This window comes from Hyperoodon ampullatus, assembly GCF_949752795.1.
Source record: "Hyperoodon ampullatus genome assembly, chromosome: 17".
NCBI lineage: Eukaryota > Metazoa > Chordata > Mammalia > Artiodactyla > Ziphiidae > Hyperoodon > Hyperoodon ampullatus.
In genome coordinates this window covers 74,899,423-74,917,745 of record NC_136930.1, presented here as the reverse complement: position 1 = coordinate 74,917,745, position 18,323 = coordinate 74,899,423, and the positions used below count along the sequence as shown (strand labels likewise).

The following is an 18,323-nucleotide window of genomic DNA, read 5'->3' as shown; positions in this document are numbered from 1 at the left end:
GCCCAGACTGGCTAGTACGCCTGATGGAAAGTACAGGATTCACTCGTAGGAGAATTAGACAGCTTAGAGCTGTCAGAAAAATCAGTCATATGTTGAGATTAAAAAAGGAATATAATATTTTTTATTTCTGAAACTTTTCAAAATAAGCTTGTATAGAGCTGAAATTGAGTTTCGAGTGCTGGGAGTAAAGTCAGGGTGGTCCTGTGGGGCTGTTGTCCAGGGAGAGGGTGAGGCTGGCAGGAAAGGACTCAGAGCCAGGGTTTGGCATCCCAGGACGCCCTCTATCACGGTTCCAAGTGAGAAGCATGAAGCATGCAGACTCTGTCTTCTTCCCCGAGGGAGAGCAAGGAGAGAGTTGAGATTCTGCCCTTCTTCTCTGCCCTTTGAACCCTGGCACATGTGTTGGTGGGTAATCACTTCACGACTCCTGGGAGCAGTGTGCTGTGACTCTGCTTAGTCTCTGCTAGTGTTCTCTCGGGGTGGCAAAATTGTTCGGCTCTATAGAAAACCCAGCACGAAATTGTATCACTTTCATTTTATTTTTGAACTTTAAATGGATAAATTATTTGAAGGAAGCTGTTTCAGAGTTTTTGCTGCCTGCTTTCCCCACAACCATTTCAAAGGTCAGAAGGAGGAGACTGACCGTCTCGGGAAGAAGTTCTCCAATCACTTCTAGCAGCTCAGCTTCCGAGCCCTTGATGGGCATTTGAAACAGAATGCTTCTTGGTGTCACACTGTTGTTTCTTGTCATTTCTGAATATTGCATGTACATTCAACAGCTCTTTCAAGTGAAGTGATCTTTTGTCCAATTTCAGTTAACTCAAATTTGCTTTTCCCATTTTAATGTTGACAGGAGTTTCTTCTTCCTATAATGAAAATTAGCAATTTGCACTTACTACTTGAAGGCACTGGTCCGAGGTGCTTTTTTTTCTTAACAGTTTTAATACAATTTACCCATTAAAATATACAGAAGTTTTTACTCTATGACCAGAGTTGTGTATCACCATCAATCCTGGACATTTTCATCACCCCAGCAAGAAGCCGCATACAGATTATCAGTCACTGCCCATTTCCCCCATCCTCTCCCAGCCCCAGGCAACCACTCTTCTGTCTCTGGATTTGCCTGTTCTGGACATTTCGTAGAAATGGAATCATACAACTTGTAGTCTTTTATGACCGACTTCTTTCACTTAGCATAATGTTTTCAAGGTTTGTCCGTGTCGTACCACGGATCAGTACTTCATGTTTTGTTTTTGCTGAATAATATTTCACCATGTGGATAGACCACTTTTTGTTTACCCCTTTATCAGCTGATGGACATTTGGGTGGTTTCTACTTTTTGGCTGTTATGAGTAATGGTGCTGTTAACATTCATATATGTTTTTATGTGGACATACGTTTTCAGTTCTCTTATGTATATGCCTAGGAATTAGAATTACAGGGTCATACGGTAACTAAATGTTTAACCGTTTGAGGAACTGCCAGATTGTTTTCCAAAGTGGTTGTGCTGTTTTACTTTCTCAGCAGGAAGTGTATGAGAGTTCCAATTTCTCTATGTCCCCATCAATGCTTGTTATTAACTTTTCTTTTTTTTTGGCAGTTCTATAACTTTACTTAACAACCAACAGTTAGTTCTCATCCACATGAACTGTCTTTAGGTTTTTGATAATGGTGACAGGTACACAGGTAGCCAAAGAACAGAGCTTGTTTGGTGCATCTTCATCTTCATGGTGTTTTCTGGACAGCTGCACATGGATACACTACGGGACATTCCTTATTCCTTTGGCCCAGACAGCTTTGTTGAGCCTGGTGTCAATGCGCACATCTGGAATTCCCATCTCCTTCATGGCAAATTTCCGGATTTCTTTGAGTGCCTGAGGGGCACGCTTCTTGAAACCCACTCCAGGGATGCTCTTGTGGACGTTGAGGGTGTATTTTCTGGTCATCACCTTGTTGACGGCAGACTGGCCCTTCTTCTTGCCACCCTTCCTTGAGGGAGCCATCTAAACCCAGTCGACGAGAAGGCTCAGAGTGGAGTGGGACAAAGCCAAGCCAAGTCCTCCCTCTCAGCCGGCCTCATGCAACTGTCCTCGGGGCTCCTGGAGCCCCAGGTCAGGGTGTTATCATCTTTTTGATTATAGCTGTTCTAGTGAGGGTGAAGTGGTTTCTCCTTGTAGGTTTTTTTTGTTGTCATTTAAAATGAAAACAGAATTTTTATTTGTATTTGTATTTGTGTTTATTTACTAATGTTAAAATATCCTAAAAGTTTGCCATAATATATATATATTTTTTTCTTTTTTAAACATTTTTATTGGAGTATAGTTGATTTACAATGTTGTGTTAGTTTCGGGTGTACAGCAAAGTGAATCGGTTACACATATACATATATCCACTCTTTTTTAAGATTCTTTTCCCATATAGGCCATTACGGAGAATTGAGTAGAGTTCCCTGTGCTACACAGTAGGTTCTTTTTAGTTCTCTATTTTATATATATAGTCGTGTGGATATGTCCGTCCCATCTCCCACTTTATCCCTCCCCCCACATCCCCTGGTAACCATAAGTTTGTTTTCTACATCTGTGACTCCTGTTTTGTAAATAAGTTCATTTGTACCCTTTTTTTAGATTCCACATATAAGCATTATCATATGATATTTGTCTTTCTGTGTCTGACTTTACTCAGTATCACAGTCTCTAGGTCCATCCACGTGGCTGCAAATGGCATTATTACATTCTTTTTTACGGCTGAGTAATATTCCATTGTCTGTGTGTACCATCTCTTCTTTATCCATTCTCTGTTGAGGGACATTTAGGTTGCTTCCATGTCCGGGCTATTGTAAATAGTGCAGCAATGAACATAGGGGTGTGTGTATCTTTTCAGATTATGGTTTTCTCCACCTCCTTGTAGTTTTGATTTGATTTCCCTTATAGCTATTGATATTGAGCATCTTTTTCTTTTTTTTTTTTTTTTCCTGTACGCGGGCCTCTCACTGTTCTGGCCTCTCCCGTTGTGGAGCGCAGGCTCCGGACATGCAGGCTCAGCGGCCATGGCTCATGGGCCCAGCCGCTCCGCAGCATGTGGGATCTTCCCGGACCGGGGCACGAACCTGCATCGGCAGGCAGACTCTCAACCCCTGTGCCACCAGGGAAGCCCTCCAGCTTTCTTTTGATTTCCATCTGCATGGAATATCTTTTTCCATCCCCTCACTTTCAGTGTGTATGTGTCCCTGGGTCTGACGTGGGCCTCTTGTAGACAGCATATGCACAGGTCTTGTTTTTGTATCCATTCAGCCAGTCTATGTCTTTTGGTTGGAGCATTTAATCCATTTACATTTAAGGTAATTATATGTATGTTCCTATTACCATTTTCTTAATTGTTTTGGGTTTGTTACTGTAGGTCTTTTCCTTCTTTTGTGTTTCCTGCCTTGAGAAGTTCCTTTAGCATTTATTGTAAAGCTGGTTTGGTGGTGCTGAATTCTCTTAACTTTTGCTTGTCTGTAAAGGGTTTAATTTCTCCGTTGAATCTGAATGAGATCCTTTCTGGATCACTGAAAGGTCTTTTCAGATCGTTTATCCATTTTTAATTGAGTTATTTGTCTTTTTATTGTTGAGTTGCAAGATTTCTTTTTATATTGTAGATACAAGTTCCTTATCAGATATATGGTTTACAAAAATTTTCTCCTATTCTGTGTATTGTTTTTTCACTTTGTTGATGGTGTCCTTTGAAGCTTAGAAGTTTTAAGTTTTGATGAAGTCCACTTTATCTAACTTTTCTTTGTTGCTTGTGCTTTTGGTGTCATATCTAAGATCTGAGGTATTTTAAAAGCAATTTAATTCTTACAACAGTTCTAGGAGGTAGGTACTGTTGTTATCCCCAATCTATAGATAAGGAAACTGAAATGCAGAAAAGTTCATTGACTTGTTATGGGTACAGCTAGTTAGTGGTGATGTGGGAATTCACACCCACACATTTGTCTCCAGCGTCTGTTCTCTTAACTACCATACTCTATTCCTTTCTATAGGAATGGTTAATTAAAAAGCCTTTATTACTTCTTTGATTTCTTACTAATTTTTTCTCATTAGGGACCTCATCTCTTCCTTTATAATACTTTGCAGAACTCAGTGTAGTTTTATTTTAGGTCTAATGTAGGCAGCATTGCTATCAGTTAATACCGCATTACTTACCCTCCAGTGATGATTGTTGCTAATTGACCTAAGAAAGTCATACTTAACTCTTTTTTGGTCATTACACTAAAAGAAGAGTCATGGCTACCGAATGCTCTAAGAAAGTAGATGATTTATTTTATTTTGCTAACCAATGAAAGAAAAACCCAGGGTTGACATAGGTTGTAAATTTTCCAGAATAGGGTCATTGTCTTCCTTATATTTCATTTTGTTTGGTCACAGTGTCTAGATAGTGCCTTATTGTCTGGCAGATTAGTTAGAGCATGGTGCTCATGAATCATTGTAATGACAGAATTTTGACAACAGTATCTGTTGTTTCACAAGAGAAAAGATAATATAGAAATACTGCTCAGATTTATTTTAAAAGCTTGGAATTTTGAGAAGAGTTCCACAAACCACACAAAGGTATTTTCATTAATTTTAGCTCTATCGTAGACACGTTATGGTTACATAGCAGAGTAAATTTATGAACTGGATTTGACAGGAGAAGTGTAATACTGATTATTTGTTTTAATTAAAATATTATGCTTTGGGGCTTCCCTGGTGGCGCAGTGGTTGAGAATCTGCCTGCCAATGCAGGGGACATGGGTTCCAGCCCTGGTCTGGGAAGATCCCACATGCCGTGGAGCAACTAGGCCCGTGAGCCACAACTACTGAGCCTGCGCGTCTGGAGCTTGTGCTCCACAACAAGAGAGGCCGCGACAGTGGGAGGCCCGCACACCGCGATGAAGAGTGGCCCCCACTCGCCGCAACTAGAGAAAGTCCTTGCACAGAAACAAAGACCCAACACAGCCAAAAATAAATAAACAAACAAACAAACAAATAAATAAAATTAAAAAATATGTATTATGCTTTGGATAAAGTAATTTAGTGCCCATGAATGAACAAAAATAAGTTTGCATTTATGTATGACAGGGGGGCAGCCTTCCTACATATAGATGTTTTGATCTGTTTTTTGGAGTATTTTTATAGCTTTTCAGCAATGTTCTAACTTTACAATTCTATTTTTTATTATTTTTTAATATTAATTAAAATTTTTTTGTTTATTTATTTATTTAATTTTCGCCTCGTTGGCTCTTCATTGCTGCTTGGGGGCTTTGTCTAGTTGCGGTGAGTGGGGGCTACCCTTGTTATTCTCCTCTTTTTATGGTTTTGCCTTTCTTTCTCCTGTGTCATTTGTCTCTGTTTTATTCCCTCTTTATTTCTTTTTTTTTTTAAATTAATTTAATTTATTTTTGGCTGCATTGGGTCCTTGTTGCTGCACACGGGCTTTCTCTAAGTTGCGGCGAGCTGAGGCTTCTCATTGCAGTGGCTTCTCTTGTTGCGGAGCACAGGCTCTTAGGCGCGTGGGCTTCAGTAGTTGTGGCTCATGGGCTTAGTTGCTCTGTGGCATGTGGGATCTTCCTAGACCAGGGCTCGAACCTGTGCCCCCTGCATTGGCAGACGGATTCCTAACCTCTGTGCCACCAGGGAAGTCCCATTCCCTCTTATTTCTGCTTCATTTTACTTTTGTTGACTTTCCAGCTTGTGCCTCCTATACAATCTTGCACATAATAGGAACTCAGTAACTTTCTCTTGAATGAATTATTAAACTGTTGTTGGACTGATACTGGGGAGCCCTTGTGATGATTTTTTTTTTCCAGCTTTTCCCCACTTCTTTTTTTTTTTTTTTTTTTTTTTTTTTTTGCGGTACGCAGGCCTCTCACTGTTGTGGCCTCTCCCGTTGCGGAGCACAGGCTCCGGACGCGCAGGCTCAGCGGCCATGGCTCACAGGCCTAGCCTCTCAGTGGCATGTGGGATCTTCCCGGACCGGGGCACGAACCCGTGTCCCCTGCATCGGCAGGCGGCCTCTCAACCACTGCGCCACCAGGGAAGCCCTTCCCCACTTCTTAACTATGCTCCTTCTTTTCCTTTCCTCTAGCCTGGGTTTCAGCCTGCCTGTGGCATTGATTTTTCCTGTCTATAGACTCCTTGTTTCACTGGTTCACAATAATGTTACATGTGGGCTGTCAAAACTTTATAGGTGTCAAGAAAGATCAAATCCATTGCGTACTAGTATTTTTAGAGTGTGTTATTCTTTTATTGAGTGAAATTAAATCATTCTGACCCACTAAGCTCTCCTGTGAGCTATGCTCTTTTTACCTTCTTACAGGTTATATTCTTCCGGGTTTCTGCTATGCTTTTTCCCCCCGGCCTCTGTGCTGGAGTTAAGTAAATCATTAAGGGAACGCCCGTTATCAGTGGTGTCTTTTTTTTTTTTTAAATATGGAGGGAAAATTTGTTCCTTCTCCCTGGTTGGGGGCTTCTTGGATGAGGTGAGGTACCGTAGGAAGAATGAAGAGCCCACCTTGTTCTGACTCCCACTCTCTCCCTTCCATTCTCCAAGGGAAAAGAGTAAAAGTCAACAATATGAAGACAGATTATTAGAGCTAATGAGATAAATCAGGATAACCTCTTATCTATTAAATATTATTTCATGCCAGAAACAAAGGTATTGTAAACATGAAAAACACACAAAGCAGGAAAGTACTGTGGTTAAAAATAGAGGCCTGGGTTCGAATTCTGTTCTGGAGTAAACAGCTCTGTAATCTGGAGAGCTAATAGGAATGCTCAGCCTCTTTAGGACCTGTTTCCTCCCCTGCAGAAACGGGGCTCACTAGGAGTCCCCCCCGCGTAACGCTGCCATGGGTTGTAAATGAGGACACGCAAGGGTGTCCCCACATAGGTTCTGATTCCTCGTTAGTGCAGAATAACATAGTTTTTGCTGTGATGGCCTTATGACCACCCAGTGTAGATTCTCAGTGCTCCAAAGGGCTGCCTTGTGGCTTGGAGGTGGACTTCTCAGTTCTGTAAGGACCCAAGGATTGTGTCATTGGGCCTTGCTGATTTGAATCTATTCTTTAGAAAGTAAATATTTTAGATTTTTTTCAGGCATGCATGCCCTTTTCTTTTATTATTTATAGTTCTACCCTCTTATCTCTTGCTGTGATTTTCACAAAATCTGTAGAAACACAAAATCCTAAGCCGCCTGTCTCTTCCCAGTTCTCTGTTATGGTTCTTTCTTCCCTGACTAGAAGAGGATTTTGCATAGGAAATGTTCTATGTTCCTCTTTGCTTAGAGTCTCTCTGTCCATCTGCCCATCTTTCACTTGTCCATCTGTCCATTTATCTACCCACTCATTCTTCTGTCTTGTTCCAAAAAGCATTTGAGGCAGCATACAGAATAACAAAATACCAAGTGAGCAGGTGAGAAAATGGGAGCAAGTTTAGACAGCAAGGCGAGGAGATGAGCTTGTGTGAAGGTTGCGGGCCGTGTGAGACACACCCTTTGCCCCGTGAGTTCTAAGGTCAACAGCAAATGTGTGCCTGAGTCTCCCAGTAGACATGAGGGAAACAGAATTTGTTAGAGATGCTCAGTGTCCCTGAAATAAACAAGTGGCTTAGGAGAAGCCTAGCTTTTCCTGCTCTGAGGCTTACGAGAGTATTTTTTGAGTGTTCTCTGAAATCAGAGTATTTCATCTTTTTTTTTCAGAGTTCTCTGTATAGTTGGTTACATTCTATAAACGGAAATGTCTCCAGAACTCTTGCCCCTGTGAGTTTGATGGCTAGGGAATTAGGTGGTTCTGCTTATTGACAGGGGTTGGCCAGAAATAGAAAATGACAGCCTCAGAAAGGATGCCAGTATTTGTAAGTTATGTTTTTTTAGTGCTGTATAGTTCAGAAAATACTTTCACATAGTTTATCTCCATTTGAGGGTGCAGTGTGGTTTCTTGCTAGCATTAAGAGAAGAGCTTAGTGCTGGGAGATAATGCACACTGACTACATTGCTGTCAAGACAACTAAGCTAGTTATTATAGACATGTTACTTTTATATAATGCATTTCATGTTCTTTAATAAAAAGTTTCAACAGGGAGGAAAACTTATTCTGAGTTAATTAACATTTAATACAATGCTTTGATGGTAAGACTATTATAGGGAGTGTATAAGCTGTGAAGACTTTAAAAATGGTTTCATTATTTAAATTTCAGTTGGGAATATTCAAGCTTTATCTTATTTGTGCCCTTCTTTTAAAATAACAAAGAAACAAGACGGAAAAAGCAAAAGATTATTTCTTTTCTTTCTCTCGGTTTGCAGGTGCCCTCACCACTAATGGCATCAATCCAGATACCAGCACTGAGATTGGACGGGCTAAGAACTGCCTTAGCCCTGAAGACATAATTGACAAATATAAGGAGGCCATTTCCTATTACAGCAAGGTGATTTTACTCTGTAGATCCTTTATGTAACTGTGTTGTTTTAATCAGAAGTTCCTGTTTTACATTGTGTAATGCTGCTGCAGTATCTCCTAAGTATTTGTTTCTGTAAGTATTCATGTATCCCCAATGCATAATACTATATGCCTAAAAATGGTTTTTGTAGATTAAAAATAATGTGTATTTAATTTAATAAGTCTGAAAATAGGAGAAAAAGAGGCTATCATAGCCCTGCTACTCAGGGATAACGTTTAAAAAAATTTTTTTTTAAATTTTTTATTTAAAAACTTTTTATTTTTTGGCCATGCTGCATGGCATGTGGGATCCTAATTCCCTGACCAGGGATCGAACCTGCGTCCCCTCACTGCAGTGGAAGCATGGCGTCTCAACCACTGGACTGCCAGGGAAGTCCTCAGAGATAACATTAAAAAAAAAAAAAAATTAATTAATTAATTTTTGGCTGTGTTGGGTCTTCGTTGCTGCGTGCAGGCTTTCTCTAGTTGGCGGCAAGCGGGGGCTACTCTTCGTTGCAGTGCGTGGGCTTCTCATTACGGTGGCTTCTCTTGTTGCGGAGCACGGGCTCCAGGCACGTGGGCTTCAGTAGTTATGGCACACGGGCTCAGTAGGTGTGGCTTGCGGGCTCTAGAGCGTAGGCTCAGTAGTTGTGGCGCACGGGTTTAGTTGCTCCGTGGCATGTGGGATCTTCCCGGACCAGGGCTCGAACCCATGTCCCCTGCATTGGTGGGCAGATTCTCAAGCACTGCACCACCAGGGAAGCCTGGAGATAACATTTTTAATATCTATTTTCTGTTCTTTTTGTCAGTGTATATCATCTATATCATAAAATGGTGAGCATTCTGTACTTATTTACTGTGTGGAGACCTACATTTTTCATTTGGCAGATTATGTGTTTTTCTGCATTATTGAATCTTCACTTTTTCACTCTTAGAAAAAAATGTTTGAACATTCTTGTACATATATTCTTTTGTTCTTGTATGAGTATTCCTTTAGTTAAGATTTCTGGAAATTTAGTCACTGGATATGACATTTACATTTATCATCGGTTACTTTCAAGTTACTCTCCAAATTCCTTCTCCAACAGGGAATGAAAAGATGTAGAATTACTCATTTAACCAATTCTCTATTACTGAATATTATTTTCCTTCGATTTTTCTTTCCACCGTTGTAAACAGTGCTGTGATAAATGCCCTGATGGATAAATCTTTTTGGGCTGATTTTTTTTTTTAAAAGGAAACAATTCCCAGAAGTGGACTTGAGTCAAAAAGTGTGCATATATTTTTTAGAGTTTACATATACATTGCTGTATCGTCCTCCAAAAAGCTTTGTAACAGTTTGTTCTCCTACAAACAGACACTATCCTTTTAAAATATTTGCCAATATGATGAGCAAAAGTCATTTTTCATTGTTTTAGTTTGCATTTGATGACCAGTGAGGTATTGAACATTGTTCACGTATTAGCCAATTGCATTTTTAAAATGAATTATCCGTTTTTGTCCTTTGCGTACATTTAAATTAGGGAGCATTTCTTTTTTTTTTTTTTTTTTAATTGTTATATTTATTTATTTATTTATTTTTTGCTTTATAACAAATTTAATCAGCTATACATATACATATGTTCCCATATCCCCTCCCTTTTGCGTCTCCCTCCCACCCTCCCTATCCCACCCCTCCAGGCGGTCACAAAGCACCGAGCTGATCTCCCTGTGCTATGCGGCTGCTTTAGGGAGCATTTCTTATTGCTTTGTGATAGCTCTTTGTAAACCATGGATATTAGCTTCTTTTCGGTCATTGACATATATTGCAGATCTTTTTCTTGATGTTGCTTGCCTTTTGTTTATGAGGTTTTTCATTTTGGTTGTGGTCAAAAATGTTTTTAATATAGTAAATCTTTTCCTTATGGGTTTTCTCTTTGGTTTTATTCTTAGAAATACCTTCTTACAGAGCTTTTCTGCTTATCTGCTGACACTTTGTAAATAAGACCTAAGAAATTACTGGCTATAAAATCCCTACGTATGGGATGCTAAGGCTATATATATAAGGCTAGATCTGAACAAAGATAGGAGGGTTGTCTGTGGTGCTGAACCCTTCCTAATGGAATGGGATTTCCACCTTAGTTTTGGAGTCAGACAGACCTGAGTTCAAATCCTGCCTTCACCAATTACTAGCTTTGTGACCTTGGGCAAGAAAGTTTACTTTTTGGGACCCTATTTTCTTTATCTGTAAATAAGTTTTGTATTTATTTTAGGGGTTTGTTTTAGACTTGAATGAGATAATTCCCTCATTTATTTCTAAAATATTGATTGCATAGTTCTATGCTGGTGCCTTGGTAGATGATTACTAGGGACTCAGCAGTGAGAATGGGGGCCCCTGCATCAGAGAGCTTATGTTCCAGGAGAATGCTTGTAAAAGACTAGGTATGTAGTAGACATTTAGTAAATGTCCGTTCTTTTCCTAATTCGCATTGATTCTGTATATCTTTCTACTAATATATGAAGTTTTTTATGATTGCAATTTAAATTTCATTGTAATATTTAAAATATTTAACTATAACCAAAATATGTGAAAAAAAACCGAGTTGACTTCTATTTTCGCTTCAGTAGAAGTTATTTTAAGAGTTTTGAAGGAAAGGAAATAATTATATTTCAATGAAATCAAGTCCCTGTTAGATTCTTTCTGTTGTGTCATTAAATGGTATATAAAATTGATAGACTTTGACTTCAGTATTCGTAGTTAGGTAAGTATAGTTTCTTTTTGTGCTGTCTTTGATAAATTACATGTAATATATCACAAATTCTGTGCCTGTTACATATTGGAAATGAGGAAACAGTGGAGACCTGCTCTTTCTGGCACAGTAATTTCTTTTTCCACCTTACAAATAATTTTAGTAAGAAACATGGGCAATAATTGATAAGAGGGCAGACTGTATTTTCATGAGTGGTTTTCATGAGGCTCAGCAAACACTTGCTGGGGGGTGGCTGACTCCACAGCGCATTTAATGCCTCAATGAGTGTTGGTGGGGAGTCTCTCAGCCTCGGGCGCTCTTCAGGCACCAGAAAACATGGATTTACCTCAGAAGCCTCTTCCCCAGCTGCAGGAAGTCTTTTCAGATACATCAGATGAAAACCACTCTAGCTCAGGATAATTAGGAAAAAAAAATAAAAAGGGCAGAAGAACAGGGAGCATGGAGGGCTTCGAGTTGGGGCCTTGGGAAAGAGGAAGGCACAGAGCAGGGGGGCCTGGGCTCCAGAACCAGCTTCTGGGCCTGTCCTCACGTCTGAGCCACACAGCTTTCACGTGGACAAGGGCAGCTCTCCTGGCTGGAGGTCACCTTGTGCAGAACCTTGAGAGGTGAAGATGAGATTGGAGACGTTCTCGCCGGGGTCATTACTGAGCGGCTGTGTGGAGTCCACGGTACCTTTCCTGTTCACGTATCTTCATTTGTCCTTCCTCTCAGGATCTGAGAAGCAGGAGCAGGTAACTCAGAGAGAGAACCAGAAAGACATCAACCGTGCTAAGAGAGGCCGGATACAGTGATACAAGGAGCTAGAACTTTTGTAACAAAGTAACATGAATTGACAACCACTGCATCAAAGCTGCAGGTGTGAGAGAGTCTCAGAATGTTTTCGAGCAGGAGATTAAGTGGAAGTGAATAGCAAAGTTTCCATTGATAACATTTTGAAATTTTGTAAAATATCCAGCGACTGTTGGTTGTATTACTTGAGTGAATGCAAACATATCTATATGGGCATTTATAGGTTCACTCAATCCCACCAACCCCTTTTGCCCCCTTAAGGGATAGACTTTCTCAAACACAAATTCCCCACCTTGGGTGGGGACGTGCTGCTCCGTGTCACTGAGTCCCTGTGGTACTGCCTGCGCGACCTGACACGAACACCTCTCCTCTTCTCTTTTGACCCTACAGTATAAGAATGCCGGGGTGATTGAGTTAGAAGCGTGTGTCAAGGCCGTCCGTGTCCTTGCCATTCAGAAGCGGAGCATGGAAGCTTCGGAATTTCTCCAGAATGCAGTCTACATCAACCTTCGACAGGTGGGTGTGTGTCCTCCTATGAGCGGAAGAATTAACGTGGTTTTCCTGGAGCTTATTCACCAAAAGACCATCTGATTTTGCTGTGCTAGCATTCAGTATGGCACGCTTAAAACTCTGGAGTCAGAACTTGAAACTTTGATTAAGGGAGTTGTTTTACCTCTTTGTATTACGGTCTTTTACCCTCAAAATTCAGAATTCTGTTCTTTCAAAAATTTTTTTTGATTGGAGAAACAACTTTGCGCTCACCAGCTTTGCAACCTTGGACAAGCTTTATGCCTTGTCACCTTACTTTTGTCACTTGTGAAGCTATTCCATTTGTGACCGTATCTGGGTTGTTCATGTTATAAAACATGAAGTGTGTGAAAGTACTTTGTACAGCTCCTTTTGCACCTAAGGCATTCCACAAATATTACTTGAATCTGGATGTGGTTTTTTTTTTTTTTTTTTTTGGTGGTACGCGGGCCTCTCACTGCTGTGGCCTCTCCCGTTGCAGAGCACAGGCTCCGGACGCGCAGGCTCAGCGGCCATGGCTCACGGGCCCAGCCGCTTTGCGGCATGTGGGATCTTCCCGGACCGGGGCACGAACCCGTGTCCCCTGCATCGGCAGGCGGACTCTCAACCACTGCGCCACCAGGGAAGCCCTGGATGTGTTTTTAATAAGACAAAGTCATTAGAACATTTAGTTGCAGATTGCTACTGCAAAATCCCCAAATCAATCTAGCCAAACGTCTACAATCTTTCTAATCTACCTTGGATTTTTATGGCCAGGGCAACCAAGACTCAAAAGTGAAGCAGTTTGGTTAAGGACCCAGGACTAGGGTTATAATGCCGGTTACTGTAATCGAGCAGATCTTTACTGAGCATGGCATTGTGCTGGGAGGGGGCGTAGAGGTGGAGAAGGCAGAGTCTTCTCTCATTGAGCTGACAGTTTTGTGGCAAAGATAGACATTCACCAGGTGAAGAACTTGGAGTTTATTCTAAGAACAGTGGTTTTTAAAAGAAAGGTCTTAAAAGCACGGGAATGATGGGATCCCCTTTGTCTGGAGTAGGGTAAGCATGGCGAGGGAGGCCAGGTGGGAGGCTCTTGAGGAGTCCAGGTGGGCAGTGTAGGCGGCTTCACCTGAGTGGTGGTGGGACGGTCAATGGAAAAAAGCCAACAGATCGAAGACATGTTTAGGGGATGAAAAGGAAGGGATTAATGATGTATGTGAGGGCAGACAGGATAACGCCTAGGTTTCTGACTTGATTAATTAGGTAAATGATGGTCATGCTGTGCTCGGAGAAGGGGAAGCCGCAGAGGGAGTTTGGGGGGAACGCTGATGGATTCAGTTGTGGATATACTGAAAAGACTGTTAAATATGTGGGTCTGGGAGGCTCAGGTGAGAGAGAGGGTAGTGGGTGGAGGGGAGGGGAGAGAGACTTTACAATCATTTTGCATTTTGAACATATAAGAGAGAATGAGTAATAAGACACACATGCCTCTATCATCTAGGTTTAACATATTAACATTTTGCCATATTGACTGCAGAGGTTCTTAATTTTTTTTAAATTAATTAATTAATTTATTTTTGGCTGCGTTGGGTCTTCATTGCTGCATGCGGGCTTTCTCTAGTTGCGGTGAGCAGGGGCTACTCTTCATTGTGTTGCGCGGGCTACTCTTCATTGTGTTGCGCGGGCTCCTCATTGCGGTGGCTTCTCTTGTTGTGAGGCATGAGCTCTAGGTGTGCGGGCTCAGTAGTTGTGGCGTACGGGCTTAATTGCTCCGCGGCATGTGGGATCTTCCTGGATCAGGGCTCGAACCCGTGTCCCCTGCATTGGCAGATGGATTCTTAACCACTGCGCCACCAGAGAAGCCCAGAGGCTCTTAATTTTTAAAATAGAAATAAAGCAATGGAGTTAATGAAGGTCTTAGAGTTGATGTGTGTGCTGCTCATACATATTTTGATACCTCATATGTTTATAACCACAATCTATAAAAAGTTAAATATTTTAGCATAAGAGTTTAGCACAGGGACTCGGAATACACACTGCTGGGGCCTGAATCTGGCTTAGCCCCTTGGGTATATTAGCCTCTCTGTGCCTTGGTTCCCTCTTCTGTGAAGGTTGTTCCTGGACCCTCCCCACAGCTAACTTCCTAGATGGGACACTGGGAGGGAGGCAGCTGAAGGGAGTGAGAAGTGGCAGCTGCCAGCCTAACACTGAAGGGAGAGACAAAAACAGAATCAAGCGAATAAACCGAGTACAAACAAATAAACCAAAAAGAGAAAAAAAATCCCACAATGTTTGGAGCCATTTAGTGTAAGGGAAACGACACTACGTGGACTCAAAGCTGCTGAGCATGGCGGTATCACGGATGGGAATGCGTCATCAGGAAAGGGTTGAGAAAAGGTGTTTTGGTTTCCCTTGACGTTTCTGGTAAAGATGGGCAGGAAAAGTGAAAACCCACCACTTGACGGGGAAGCTTCAGTTTTGTGGGAAACGGAGCGAAGGGTGGAAGGAAACCAGCCGTCAGCAGTGCTGGCAAATGAACGGACATCTGGGTTGGATCTATCACTCACCACGATTTCCGGGTGACCTGCTGGGTGTGAGCTCTGAGCTGGGCAGTACGTTTGCAGGGATGACCAGGGCGTAATCCCTGGCTCTTAGGCTGCTGGTCCAAAGAGCAGCCCTGGGCACATGCAGACCTAGTGGGACAGCTCGGGATGCGGCCCGGGGACCTACTGTGCTAAGGGTGAGAGGAGGGTTCCCCAGAGGGGTTTCCCTGCAGAGAGAGCGGAAACAGTCCACCTACAGGGGCTGAAGAGCCTCCGAGCAGGGACCAGGTGCGAAGGCGTGACCTGGCTCGAGCACGGAGGGCTTGGGGAGCCGGAAGTCGTTTGGTGGCCTGAGCGGTTTTGTTGCTGAGGGACAGTGGATGGAAAAGGTGCTTAAAAGGCAGACCTGTTATAGGTCGTGAGTGAAAGTAAAGAAACGTGGACCTGTCGGGCAGGCACGAGAGAACCCTGTGGGTGTGGGGATCCCAGCTGGGGCGTCGTGCTGGAGTGAGGAACCGAGTCACGGGCTTGTGTGCAGACCCCGCTTTGCCACTTGTTAGCTGCGTGGCCTTGAGCATAATCCTCCATGTCTCTCGATATTTTCATCTGCCAAATGATGGAATAACAAACTCATGGCGATCAGGAGTAGTTTAGTTCAGATACTCTGTGTCTAGTCCTGTCTAGTGTTGCCCTGCAGTTACCCAGTGGCCGCTCTTATACTCAGGCCAGAGGGCGTGGAGGGACATCTGGGGGGCGGGGGGATGCTTTGAAATTTAAAAGCATTTAAAAGCATGCTGAAGAACTGCAGGCAGTTTGGTGGAGGGCTGGGTGTGGGAGGGATTTGGAAGACTTAGTGTCCTAAGACTTGCTCGCCCTTACGGACCGGAGTTGGCTTTGCAAATTAATGTTGAACATTTGGGCGTTTGGCGAAGCTGCTTTCACAGGTGGGTATATACACAACCTATTTTATAAGATCAGTTGCTTTTATTTAATGTGTGGGAATTTGCAGCTGTTGGGAACAGCCCCTTCTCTGTTGGCCTGGTCTTCGTAGAACACTAGGGGTCAGCAGAGCCGTGCGGAGGGTAAGTGGCCGGCCTTGCTGCAGCAGGTGTGGGCCTTTAGCGTTCTCCCCAGCTCGATGCTCTGCTGGAGTTGACTCATCTCCGTGTCTGGTTGCCAGCTGAGCAGACAGCAAAATAATGAGTTCTGGTGGGATTTTTCTTTTTTTTAATTTTAATTTTTAAATTAAAAAATTTTTAAATTTTATTATTTTTAATAGATCTTTATTGGAGTGTAATTGCTCCACAATACTGTGTCAGTTTCTGTTGTACAACAAAGTGAATCAGCCATATGCATACATATATCCCCATATCCCCTCCCTCTTGAGCCTCCCTCCCAGCCTCCCTATCCCACCCCTCTAGGTCATCGCAAAGCACCAAGCTGATCTCCCTGTGCTATGCGGCTGCTTCCCTCTTCAGTAAGTGGTGCCGGGAAAACTGGACAGCTACATGTGAAAGAATGAAATTAGAACACTCTCTAACACCATACACAAAAATAAACTCAAAATGGATTAAAGACCTAAATGTAAGGCCAGACACTAGGAAACTCTTAGAGGAAAACATAGAACACTCTATGACATAAATCACAGCAAGATCCTTTTTGACCCACCTCCTAGAGAAAGGGAAATAAAAACAAAAATAAACAAATGGGTCCTAATGAAACTTAAGCTTTTGCACAGCAAAGGAAACCATAAACAAGACGAAAAGACAACCCTCAGACTGGGAGAAAATATTTGCAAATAAAACAACGGACAAAGGATTAATCTCCAGAATATACAAACAGCTTATGGAGCTTAATATCAAAAAAACAATCCAATCAAAAAATGAGCAGAAGACCTAAATAGACATTTCACCAAAGAAGACATACAGATAGCCAAGAGGCACATGAAAAGATGCTCAACATCACTAATCATTAGAGAAATGCAAATCAAAACTACAGTGAGGTATCACCTCACACTGGTTAGAATGGGCATAATCAGAAAATCTACAAACAACAAATGCTGGAGAGTGTGTGGAGAAAAGGGAACCCTTTTGCACTGTTGGTGGGAATGTAAATTGATACAGCCACTACGGAGAACAGTATGGAGGTTCCTTAAATAACTAAGAATTCCTTAAAAAACTAAGTTCCTTAAAAAACTAACAGTATGGAGGTTCCTTAAAAAACTAAAAATAGAATTACATTATGACCCAGCAGTCCCACTACTGGGCATATACTCCGAGAAAACCATAATTCAAATAGACACTGGTGGATTTTATAATGACAGTAACAAAGAGGGATCTATAGTTTTTCTGAACCGGGACAAGGTTTTGGTTCTTGGTCAGGTGTGTTCCATTGTAGAACTGATGAGTTGTGTCTATTCTGGGACTGATTTTGGCTAATCTGGAAACTTTGAAAGGAACCAAGATGGAATTATTGCAGGTGCCTTCTGCCTTGCGCAAATGTAAAAAACGAAAAGGAATACGTTTGGATCTAGTGGTATTGGGAAGGGTTTGTGCACGTTGCAGGAGCATTCAAGGCAGAACTTCTCTTTGTGAGAAGGAACATGGATCCACCTGTCTTGCCTTTAGTTGTTTACGAGAATAGTTTATGGTAATTAGCACTGACAAACGGCTGCGCACATTGCCTTTAACAGCTGGCTGTCTGCAGATTTGTCTGTCGAACACGTAGATTTCACAGGCATGTGGTCAGGTAGAAGTGAGAGAGAAGGAACACGAACCTTGGCAGCCCAGATTCAGGTTTCAACCGCTGTTTCCTCTCCGTGTGACCTCCCTTAGCCTGTTTGTGAATCTGTAAAATGGGAATGATAATCTTCACTTCTTCCTGGACTTGTTGTACGTTGTATCAATAAATAGTATTATAACACTCATAGAGCACTTCCCACACTGCTTGGCACTTAGGAAGCCCCACCGGTGATGTGTCAGAGCCATAAAGGCAGCTCGTGTTTGTGGGACCACTAGCAGACACTTGACTAGGTTGTGAATTTGGTTATTTCCTTCAACCTTTGTAACTCTGTGTGCTAAGTACGTTTATTCCTGTGGATAGAAGAGGAGCCTCAGGGTAAAGAAGATTTTGTAATTTGTCCCAAGTCAGACCATAATTTCAGGTGCAGGGGCCTAGTTAAAGCATGCTTGTTTGGGTTTTCCCTTCTCTACCTTCTGTACTGGAGGCCGGGTGCTAGGCCCTGGGCCCACTGTCTTGTAGCCCGAGAATATTCAGCATGCA

General features: G+C 42.2%; 1 protein-coding gene and 1 pseudogene across 8 annotated transcripts in view; one reads left to right on the top strand and one right to left on the bottom strand.

Moving 5' to 3' along the window:
- Positions 1 to 18,323, top strand: part of TRAPPC9 (trafficking protein particle complex subunit 9) — a gene marked incomplete at its 5' end in the record, with an annotated part of 502,410 nt that overhangs the window by 29,549 nt on the left and 454,538 nt on the right. For all 7 annotated transcript variants that reach the window (XM_079722453.1, XM_079722455.1, XM_079722457.1 and 4 more), the window contains 2 exons: positions 8,320 to 8,441; positions 12,382 to 12,507. In XM_079722453.1, coding sequence (XP_079578579.1) covers positions 8,320 to 8,441; positions 12,382 to 12,507 — 248 coding nt within the window. The remainder of the gene's footprint in view (positions 1 to 8,319; positions 8,442 to 12,381; positions 12,508 to 18,323) is intronic.
- LOC307065447 (large ribosomal subunit protein eL31-like) lies at positions 1,629 to 2,003 on the bottom strand (annotated as a pseudogene). The gene has a single exon. The product of its transcript is annotated as a large ribosomal subunit protein eL31-like (transcript).